We start from the raw sequence: 10,668 nt of genomic DNA, 5'->3' as shown, positions 1-10,668 counted from the left end.
ATAACACAATACAAACGTGTTGGTTAAATGGGAACAAAAAATCTTCGACGATTGCCAAACTCTTAGAGAGTGCAAAATGTGTGCAAACAGATCTTAACCAGCGATGTATTAACGTCAAATAATTCGAACCGTTAAATAATTTTATAATAACCTAAATTTTCACGAACCTCATGCGAAAAACACACAAAATATTCAACTGCCGAATTCAAAAATGACCGTTTGAAATTCGTATTGCTTTGTTTCTTTTTTTCGCCGCATGCAGCAAGTTGCCAGTTGTCTCGCTTCCGCAGTAGCCATCGCTAAATGGGGGACCGGATACATTTCACCCGGGCGGTTGTCGTGAAATGTTTCAACACATCCGGGAATCCTGCAAACAGAGGACCAACGATATGCCGGAATCCGTCCTATTTTTGTGAAGTATTTTCCAACACTCAGAAAAGCACACAATCGACATTGGAGTCCTGTTCGCGTGATATTCAGTAACATTACTCAAGTTTATTGGTCTAGCTATCTGCACGGGAAACGCAAAGGAAAACGAAGAGACTCACATCTACTTTGGCTTGCAAGTTACTCTCACTGCACTCATCACGCACCGCAACAAATGATCAATTGCCTGGAACACAAATCAGCTTGTCTGACGCTTTGAAGCAACATTCCTCCTTCCGATTACTGAAGAGTATTACTTTAAAATAATCTACACACCAACCGATCGGGTATTTTAAATTCAGCTCCAGTAGCGCTCTCGACTCTCAGTTTTTTCGTTACGTTTTTCACATGATGTTTTCTTCTAAAATAAGCGTCATTTTTGCATTGTTTTTCACTACGGGCTACCTAAACTAGTTTATGTCGATTTTCGCCAGCATGGGACCATGTGGACCTGCACTGCTCTAGGAGCCGGCCGTGGTGCGGTCCGCTTCGCTGATTGTTGGTTCAACCATCCGCCCACGGCACGGCACACGAAAACCCTGCCTCAAGTGCGTGCGAAGGAAGACGTTTTGAGATTTGCTTTGTGCTTGACGCTGGCTCTGCGTGCGAGGAGAGCTTTCCACGGGCTTCCCGTACATCTATTTACAATTGGCGGTTTGGGCCTTGAGGTGGTGTACGGTCAGGGTGATCTCCCATCCGTCTCTACTCTTCCGTCTGACGCATGGAAAAAGTTTCTTTTTATTGCTTTCGAAGTTTCACTTCGACGGAGACGGTAAGCCCCATCGCCTCGGAAGGACTCTACGGTTAGTTGTCTTTTAAACTTCTATCCAATTATGTTACTCTGCCTCTCTCTCTCACATCCTCTCCCTGTCTCTCTGTGTAGTTGCTCGCCATCCTTTTGGTCCAATGCACAACCTCGTCCACCGGCTCAGTGCGCCGTCTTCTCCAGTCCGATCAGCTTCTCGAAGAACATACAGTAGTTCCGGTCGTTGTTGTAGTAGAACGGATCCTCCAGTATATCCCGGGCATGGCTGAGTGTGGCCGACGCCAGCTCGCCGACCGTCCACTTGCGGTCCTTCAGCACCCGGCAGATCGTGTCGAGCTGAAACCGAATTGGAACCATGAAGCTGGGCTGGGAGCACATGGTGAGGTACCTACTCTTACCTTGGAAAGCTTCTCGTTCCCGGCGGTGTAGTAGCTCAGATATGGCAATCCGGCCACACTGGCCGCCATCCACTGGATCACCATCTTCAGCTGGACGTCTCCACGACGGGTGCTCCCGCAGCCCCAATTACCGGTGGCCACCGGTCTCAGGTTCACGTTCAGCGTTCGCTTCTGGGCCAGCTGCGAGATCTATCGGAACGACAAACAACGGGTGGAAATGGTCAAAAGAAAATCACCACAGCGAGCTAAGACACGTGAGAGACATGTGATTAATCAAGAGACAGACAGAGAGACAGACAGGCAAATACAACTATTCAGAGAAAGCGAAAGAAAAATCGGAAAAAGTACAGAAGCCACGAGAAGCCACTTAGAGCCGGAGTATGAAAACACGGACACTCGAGACAGAGAGAGAGAGAGAAGATTACCTGGTTAACACGTACACGTAGATAGATTGCTGGTAGATGGATTAGTGAACACATAAGCACACCGATCCGATTTATCCGGCATGCCCCGTTAGACACACACAAGGATCAACACAGCAACTGTGGGCTGTGGGACAGTCGGGATAGCTACCTTCAGTACCACATCGTCACATTTGACGTCCTGATAGTACGACACGGACCAGTTCGGTTTGTAGTGCAGGAGTTTCGCCTTCAGCGACGATTGCCGCTCGATCGAGGGCACACTGGACGTGGCGGAAGAATGGGACCGGCGGGAGCTGGCCGTGCCCGCGCACCCGCTGGTCACCGTCGTCGTGACGGTGGTCGGATCCGTCCCGGAGCCACCGGACCCGCTCGCGGTGGACCGTAGCCTGTGGAGCAGCTTCCGGTGGTCGGTGCGGGTGAGCGGCATGTTCGGACACTTGAACAGCTTCGCCGGCTCCAGGGCCAGATACTCGGTGCGCTGCCGGCCGATCCGAAGGGCGAAAGGGAAGGGGAACCAAACCACAATCCAAACGCAACGCACAAACGCACCCAAAAGCATCCAAAAGCATAACACGGAAATAAAAGATGGGTGATGGTGGTGGAATCCGCCGCAGGAACCGCCGCACCGGTTCCGGAGCGGGAATGAAACGCAAGAAAAAGAAGAATAAATATAAGACGGGAAGGAGACCAATTACACCAGATCCAATCCTATGAAAGTAGATTGTATGGACAGATTGCTCTAACTGTTAATTTGATCCTCCTGATTGTGCCTTTTTGCAACACTGCCACAATAGGCAAATGATTTCATGCCGAAAAAAAAAAAATTGCAACTTATCTTTGAAAAGGTTAAACCCTGTCGACTATTAAGACTTAAAATAACGCTTTGCGGGGATCATTGTTTCTCTGCTTCCTGCTAAAGAAAACTGCTACAGAATTGCATCAAATGCTTCTCGAAGCTTACGGTGACCATGTTTTTCGAAGATCACATTGCTTTAAGCGGTTTAACAATTTTAAATATGGCAATTTTAACTTAACAAGCAAAAGCGTCGGAGGACTTCAAGAAAGTTCGAGGACGCTGAGTTAATACAAGAACTTTCAGATGAGAATGACACGCAACAGCATCTCGCGGATCAGCTAAATGTGTCCCAATACGCCATATCCATACGTTGAAAGACCGTAGCAAAGATCCAGAAGATCTGAAAATCGGTGCCACACGAAATGAACGAAATACAGAAGGAAAACCGAAAAACCAAAAGTGAAATTCTGCTCACCAGGTAGAAAATGAGGTCATTTCTCCATCAGAACGTGATTGGATTTGGAATGTGAATTGATTTTGAAAATCCAAAGAAGAAAAAATCATGGGTCCCTGGTCCGGGACAACCATCAACTTCGACTGCAAAACCAGATCGATTCGGCAAAAACACATTGCTGTGTGCATGCTGGGACCAGAAACCAGAAGCTCCTAACGTCTGGTGGAACCGTTAAAATTTGAACCATGCATTTATCGTAAAACAATCAGAGTGGGCCAGAAAAATGGGACAATCGTAGATTTAGCAGAGAGATTGGAGAAATGTATGAGTATAGCTAGCGATGGCACATACTTTGAATAAAATAAAGTTCTTCATTTGAATGCAATAAACATGTGATTTCTTTGAAAAAAAATCTACTCTCATGGGCTTAGACCAGCTAGAAACCAACCGAGGGACAATCATCACGTCTGGCGGAGCGCTCAGTGTCCTCTACGCTACGCTACGCACTACGAAGCCAAACAGCAAACGCACCACTCGCGACCACTACTCTCCTGGACCACTACTCTGGAAAACATTGACTTCCCCGGGGGAAATCTTGGGCGGGCAACACTCACCAGTTGGGCCGCAAGCCGGTGCTTGTGTTTCGCCAGCTCGAGCGACAGCGACCGAACGTGCAGCAGGATCTTCTCCTTCCGGCCCCCGATACAGCCACCGGCGGACGCAACGCGGGCCCCTCGCCCCTCGCCACCTCCAGTCGTTCCGCTGCCCCCCGTCAGGCACTCCTCGGTGAACGGAATGCCGACGAAGCTCTCGCTGAGCGTCCGTTTGAGCAGCGAGTTGGCAAACTTGAGGACCGCCTCGTCCCGCGCATCCAGCTTCTTCGGTTTATCGGTGCTTATCGGTTCCTCCAACCATCTACGGTGGGTGGAGAGAGCGAGAGAGAGAGAGAGATTACACTTTCCCTTTGGAAGGGCCCTTGGGTCGGCAGACCTACTTGGCGAACTTCTCGTACACCTCCTCCAGCTCCGAGCCGAGATCGGAATCGAAGCTGTACCGGGACGACTCATTCGTCCCCTTCCGTTCCAACGTCCCGTTCGCGGGCCGCAGTCCAGTTACCGGTGCCGCTCCCACCGCCGACGGGTGGTCCACCCAGTCATACTCATCGCACGTGCTGTCCAGTGAGCCATCGAGCACGAACCCGCAGGATCCTCCACGCCGGACGCGAATGTCGTCCCGGTCCGCGTCCCGCGTCCCCGACCCCGCCACACTGATACCGACCGCGTAGCTACTGCTGTCGTCATCCCCGGTCGATGCCGCCCCATTCGGCCGATCCTGCTCGAGGGCGGCCCGCAGTTTCTGCGCAAAGTTGTACCGCCGCTCGGGTGTGTCCAGCTCCGCGGCGTATGCGTGCGCCCGCAGCCCGTCCTCGTCGTCCTCGTCCTCCTCGAACGAGTCCTTCGCGCTGTGGAACTCGTCCGAGTCGCAGCTGGACATCGAGCCGGGCCGCGTCCCCTGCTCCGGGCCGGACGGGATCCGGAGCGGGTGCCGATTGACCGGCAAGCACTCGCCCGACGATCCAAGGATGATGAACTTGCCCCGCCGCCCACCGCCGGAACCACACACCGAGGGTGGGCCACCGGTGCCACCCACCGGTGCCGGTGGGCGTTCCGGTGACAACCAGGATCGCCGCTTGTTGATATCCCGCTCCAGCTTGTTCGAGTCGCTGCTCGAGCGCTTCGATCCTGGCGTCGCCTGCCGGATGAAGATCGTCGTGTAAACGTCCGGTGAGCCGGGTGTCGACCCCTCCCGGTCACGCTCACCGATCGGCGAAAGCCGTCCCTTGCTTGACACCGTCTCCAGCTGGTCCAGCTTCAGACCGGCCGCCTTCGTCGTCGGTGGACCCTTCCGGTCTGCCGATTCTCCGCCATCGCCAAGAACCGGGCAGGTTGTGTTCTGACGGAACGCCAACAGACACTTGTTTAGCTCGCGCAATATGTCGTCCTCCTCGAACTGCTGCGACGGCAGGGCCCGGTAGTTCTCCGCGTCCACGCAGCACAGTGTCGTCCTCCGTGGCTCAGCGATCCGCTCCAGCAGTGGGCCCTTCCCGCTGCGTGGATCCAGGATGCGGGCCACGTGGTGTGCGTTCTCGATCTGTAGCGTCTCGTTGTCCTCGAGCGCCTCCACGTACAGCAGGACGGCGAGCAGCTCGGGGAAGGTACAGAACAGAAGCGACTCCTGCGAGTCACCGTCGGCCAGCACGGTGCCTCCGAGCCGGGCCGTCGCGAACACGGTCTGCATCGTGTCCGGGTCCGCCTTGTCCAGTTTGCCCTCGTGCCGGATCTCGACGTCGCAGAGTGGCAGCTCGCACTCCAGCCAGTCCTCGATCGTGAGCCACTGCTTGCCGGTCATCACCTTGCGCGAAACCCGCACGCAGCCCTCGAGCGCCTCGGCCGGGTTCCGCTCGAACCAGTCGAAGTAGTGCAGGAAGCTGCGGAACTTGGCCCTCTGCACGCCATTGCTGAGTGAGAGAGAGGGAGAGAGAGAGAGAGAGGGTCCCGTCGTGAGCATGATGGTGGTCGGGTGGAGTGGTGCCAGTGGGCCGTTGGTTCAACCTACTCTACTAAACCTCTAAAAAAGTGTGTAAAGTTAAAGTCTTGTAACGTGGGGTGAGTTTTTTCAGTACGTTTTGGAAATGTCGAAAAGAACGCGTTGGCCAGCAGGGCGGCCACCAGCCGATAGCTGAGCTCGCAGCTGTCGGCCTGCTGCTGCAGGCTGAAGCTGAGCCCACGTGGTGGCCGGTGGAGCTTCAGGGCTCGGGCGTGCCGCGCCAGCGAGCGGACGGTGTGTCCCAGGAAGTGGTCCCGCTCGGTTGCGTCCAGCGTGTGCTCGACGAAGTGCCGCAACCCATCGAACACGGCCGTATCCTTGCCATCCTCGTCCGGATCGAGACTGACGCTGGAACGGACAGGTGCAAAAAAATCGTGAAATTAATCAGGAACCGGAAGTCCCCCACGTCCAGGCAACTCACTTGCACAGCTCGTGCAGCTTCTGCATCACCTCGAGCACCACGTCAAGCGAGGTGGACTCCTCGATCTGGGCCAGCTTCTTCTGCACGTTCGGCCACCAGGGCAGATCACACGGAAGCATGACGAGCGCCATATCGGCATCCGGGTGGCCGGCCTTCCGAACCGATCCTGGCAGTGGCGTTACACTACGACCGCGACCGCGCACTTCTGAGCACTAATTTCCGCACCGAACCACGCAAAGTCGCTAGACAGTTTTCGGGTGGAGCTTCAACACCCCCAAAAATAAACCGGAAGCCACCGGAATGGGGTGATCACATCACTGTGGCCACGGGTGCCGGATACCGTTCGCTGCCAGTGCCGCTGCTGCCCATTTTATGGCCACTTTTCCGCGCACCATCGTGGGATCTGCCTGGGGGAAGAAAGAAGAGGGAAAACAATGTTTAGTTGGAAAAGCCTTCCACGGACCGGGACTTCCGCCACCGGGCAGGGGATACCGAGGGGGCTATAAATAACTGCCGGGGTTCTCGGGTTATCGCATAATTCGATTTGCACACTTCATAAACGCGCGTCGCACGGTCACAGAGGTTGAGGTTTGGGTGGGTTTGCGATCTTATCGATTTATCGGAAGCAAATACTCTAATCAAACGGCGGCCAATTGGGTGGCTCGATGGCCTAGGAGTGTTCAGGCAGCATTATCTTTCTAATGGCGTTAAACATTTACTTTGTAACGTGCACCGGAACGGAAGCGAAGGCTATACCATTACGGGGTTTGCTCCGAAGGGGGACAATTCTTTTGGGGCGTGGGATCCACCAGTTGCCATAAATATTTTGAATAAAGTGAAGTTTTTCGTTTTGAAGTAATAAACGTGGGTTTAGAGCACGATTTCTTTGAAAAACTCCTGTTTTATACTTGTATACACTGGTGATATAAGTGAACTAACAATGTTAGAATCGATGGGTCAATAAACAGTGAGAGAGACCAATAAAGAGGAAAAGAAAACCTTTTACACGCAACAGTTTAACGGTCGGTGTATTCGAGCTCTATGAACGAGGCCTCACGGCTTTCGGAAAATAAGATCATAGATTTTACGAATTTCTATTAAATATTCTTTTGCTTTGAATTTTCAAAAAGAGATGTCTACTACTTGCTTTTCATGACTATTTGCTGCTCGTTAAATAGTTTGTTTTTTTACGGCATATAGTAACTAAAATTAATGCAAAAAGGCTTTCCAAAACATTGAAAACTCTTAACAAACATTGAAACTCTTATAAGCGCCATTATCGAACAGGTAAAAGAATTTTTTCTATGCACGATCAAGTTATTGAATTATTTCAATTGAAATGCTCCTGAAGACTGCTCATAAAGCATCGTAACGTCCCTGGTTTATGTAGCTCTACACGAAATTTAATATTATTTATTTTTGTTTATTAATTATTTGGAAGTTTTTTATTATTAAGATGCTGTGTTTCTGTGCAATTGTTTAACACAAACATGTAAATACGCTTAACATAACGTTTTGATTGATTTTAGAAATAAATTTTGAAAACTATTCGACGCCAAAAACAAGCCAAGCCAAAATATGCAAATGAACACTGATCCACTTTTCTTGACTTGGTGCTATTTGATATTCTTCAACCAGTTTCGTCTCACAAAAGGTTTAGGTTAAAACCAATGAAGTTGTAATATGGTGGGCATACCTGTTCAGAGTGTTGAAAACATTAAATAATGCAATTAAAATTCACACCAAACCACGCACGGCACGTGACCGAATTACACGCAAAAGAACCCTCATCCAAACATTCCGTTTGCCCAAAAACTCGCACTACAACGTGACAGATGACCGAACGCACAGCCGATTTTCGACCACCCGAAAGGGATGCACCAATTTTGACCACAAACTCCGCCGGTTGGCGGCGAACGAATACGAAAATAATGCTATATTTAAGTTGTCCTGAGGCAGAACGTAGCGGTTCAGGCGGGGACATAAAAGTGAAGAGAATCTGTTTGCATACTGGGTGCAACCCCGCACACCTGCGGCACGCCAAAACCATCGACAATCTAATCACATTTACACGCTCGCAGCCGCCGTCAGACACCTCTCGACACGAAATCGGTCACCAGGGGGTCAGAGTAAACGAACCCGGTCACGACACTCGCCGTGGATGCTAATGAAGCAATTCACCTTCACGCACGCACACATACACGCGCGTCCAAAAGATCGAACTGCGAGGCCGATCGTCAAATGTAAACACCGGGCAGGTCACCCAGGATTCGTCCCGCCGGGAGGCAACCGCATGGCCCGGGGAGCTAATGGAAACATGACAACCAACCTCAACCGTGCAGCAATAGGAAACAACAACAACCGGTGCCACACACCACACACATTATCCCCAGACAAACACAAACACGCTCACATACCGCCGGCGAAGGTTTGAAGCTCCGCGTGTTCGGCTCGGCGGCGACGGAACGCGTTTGACGTCATCATCGCCGACGGCGGTAGTGCCAGCACCTTCCGGTTTGTTTACGTTTGCCGGTGCCGAAGCGCAATCCTAGCAGAGGGCTTTCAGCCGGCAACGACCGAGGCCACCGAACTCCGAGCGTGCCGCGGGGTTAGGTGTTTCGAAAACGTCCTCGGACGACATGGCCGGAAGTACACCGTACGCGAGTACACGTTTTTTGTTTTGGAAGCAACCCAGAGGACCAGGCCATGACAGGCCAAATCGTAACCACCTGCATCCATCACCGAGCAGGGACCATTTATTTTTAAATTGAACGTGCTCTACACCGTTACATTTTAATTTAAAGGCCTCTGATAGGCCTCTTGGAGCACGCTCCACATCAGGGCCTGTTTTTTTTTGGTAGACTTCTATTTATAAGTTTACTATAACTACCTCTTAAGCCCACCCTGTCCGCAGTGCATCGCGCAAGAGTGAGCAATTTTCGCAATTTTCCACGCTGTCAGTCCACGCACGGCCGTGGTTCTTATTTTAGGAGCTTCTTAGCCGGCCTGACAGGCACATTGGCATCGACAGGCCTGAATGATGAATGTTGCTTCACGAAGCCCCACAGTCACCGGTCGGTCGGTCGGAATCGTAACGCAGTGCAAATGGATGCCACGGGACACACACGCCCCGGGCGATTGCATGCGTGGGAAAATCTAATCAACAAACTTCCGGTAACGAACACGACGATTGGTAAGCCACGGAATGCAATCACAACAGCGCCCCAGGCGGTTACGTTTAACGATAAAAGCTTGCCAAAATTATTATACGTCCGAATGGCGTTAACGAATCTCTACGTAGAATTTGAAAGGTACCAGTTTTAATTACACAGCCATTCTTGCAGAGCATGGAGACGCCTGGTAACTCTTGGAATGGAATTGAACAGGTTCATAAGTCTCTTGGGAACAATAATAACTCCCTAAAATGTGGTTAAAAAATTAACAAAACAACTCATTCTGTCCGATCCCACCAAACAGGATCGCGTGAATCGCTTAACATAAAATCCCAGTTTTTTTTATTGAAACATGTTTCATGTTCCTCTCAATAGTCACCGGCCATTAATTGTGCCATTCGTTCGTCGGAGCGACCGAGCTCCCGGAGCACGTGACTCCGATCACGACCGTAATGGAGACGCCTGGTCCCTCTCACCGCCGACGATAATGGAGACGCGTGGTAGGTGACGTGAATTTCCCCGACATTTCGCTTCTTGGCGGCTTCGAAGCACGCACGCACGTTCACCGGAACACCGCAACAACACTGGCCAACAACGGTAGGATCGATGCAATAAAAATCATACTGCCCTCCGGTAGCCTTTACGCTCGTCGCGCGTATCAGTGGGCGCTGCCAAGTGGAAAGTGGTAATGCGAAATAAACGACAGCGCCAGACACCGTTGGCCAGTGCTGCCAACTTGCGTTGGGCTTCCTCAGCGCACCGGATGCGAAGGGCTTGGGATCCAGGCGCGGTGGGTGAGTGAAAAATGGACATGACAACAGCGGCTGCAATAACACGGTCTGTGTCCAGCGTGTCCATCCGCGTCGCGATGACCTACCCGAACTGCTGTTGCTGCTACTGCTGCGTCGTTCGCGTGTCCATGTGTGGGAGGTTTTTGGTCCGCATATTCACTTCGGAAGCAATTTACATGGCTCCGTGGCGTGGCTTGGCTCAGTTGCTCAGGGTACCGTAGCCCGCCCCGCCGGTTAATCGATAATCACGTGAGATAAGACCATCAAGGACGAACGCAAATGAGTCGAGCAGCGCAATCACTGCAACCATTAGCGAGTGGCCGTAGTCCGGCGGCCCAAGTGGACATGATGATGCCTTTTTTATTTTCAACAGATACTTTACTTTTGCAATTGCACTTCCTTCAATAGAAT

The 10,668-nt window shown here is 51.6% G+C and overlaps 1 protein-coding gene across 1 annotated transcript; it reads right to left on the bottom strand.

Annotated features, from left to right (window-relative positions):
- Positions 1-507: 507 nt before the first annotated feature.
- Positions 508-6,424, bottom strand: LOC131208251 (uncharacterized). The gene is made up of 8 exons (XM_058200904.1): positions 6,294-6,424; positions 5,882-6,220; positions 4,260-5,783; positions 3,880-4,180; positions 2,327-2,493; positions 2,164-2,275; positions 1,591-1,779; positions 508-1,528 (listed from the first exon to the last, which is right to left on the bottom strand). The coding sequence occupies exons 1-8, from the start codon at positions 6,422-6,424 to the stop codon at positions 1,355-1,357; spliced, it is 2,937 nt and encodes a 978-aa protein (XP_058056887.1). The 3' UTR covers positions 508-1,354.
- Positions 6,425-10,668: the final 4,244 nt, after the last annotated feature.

This window comes from Anopheles bellator, chromosome 2 (genome assembly GCF_943735745.2).
Source record: "Anopheles bellator chromosome 2, idAnoBellAS_SP24_06.2, whole genome shotgun sequence".
Lineage (NCBI taxonomy): Eukaryota > Metazoa > Arthropoda > Insecta > Diptera > Culicidae > Anopheles > Anopheles bellator.
Note: the sequence above shows the minus strand (reverse complement) of the source record. Positions and strands in the feature narration are given on the sequence as shown.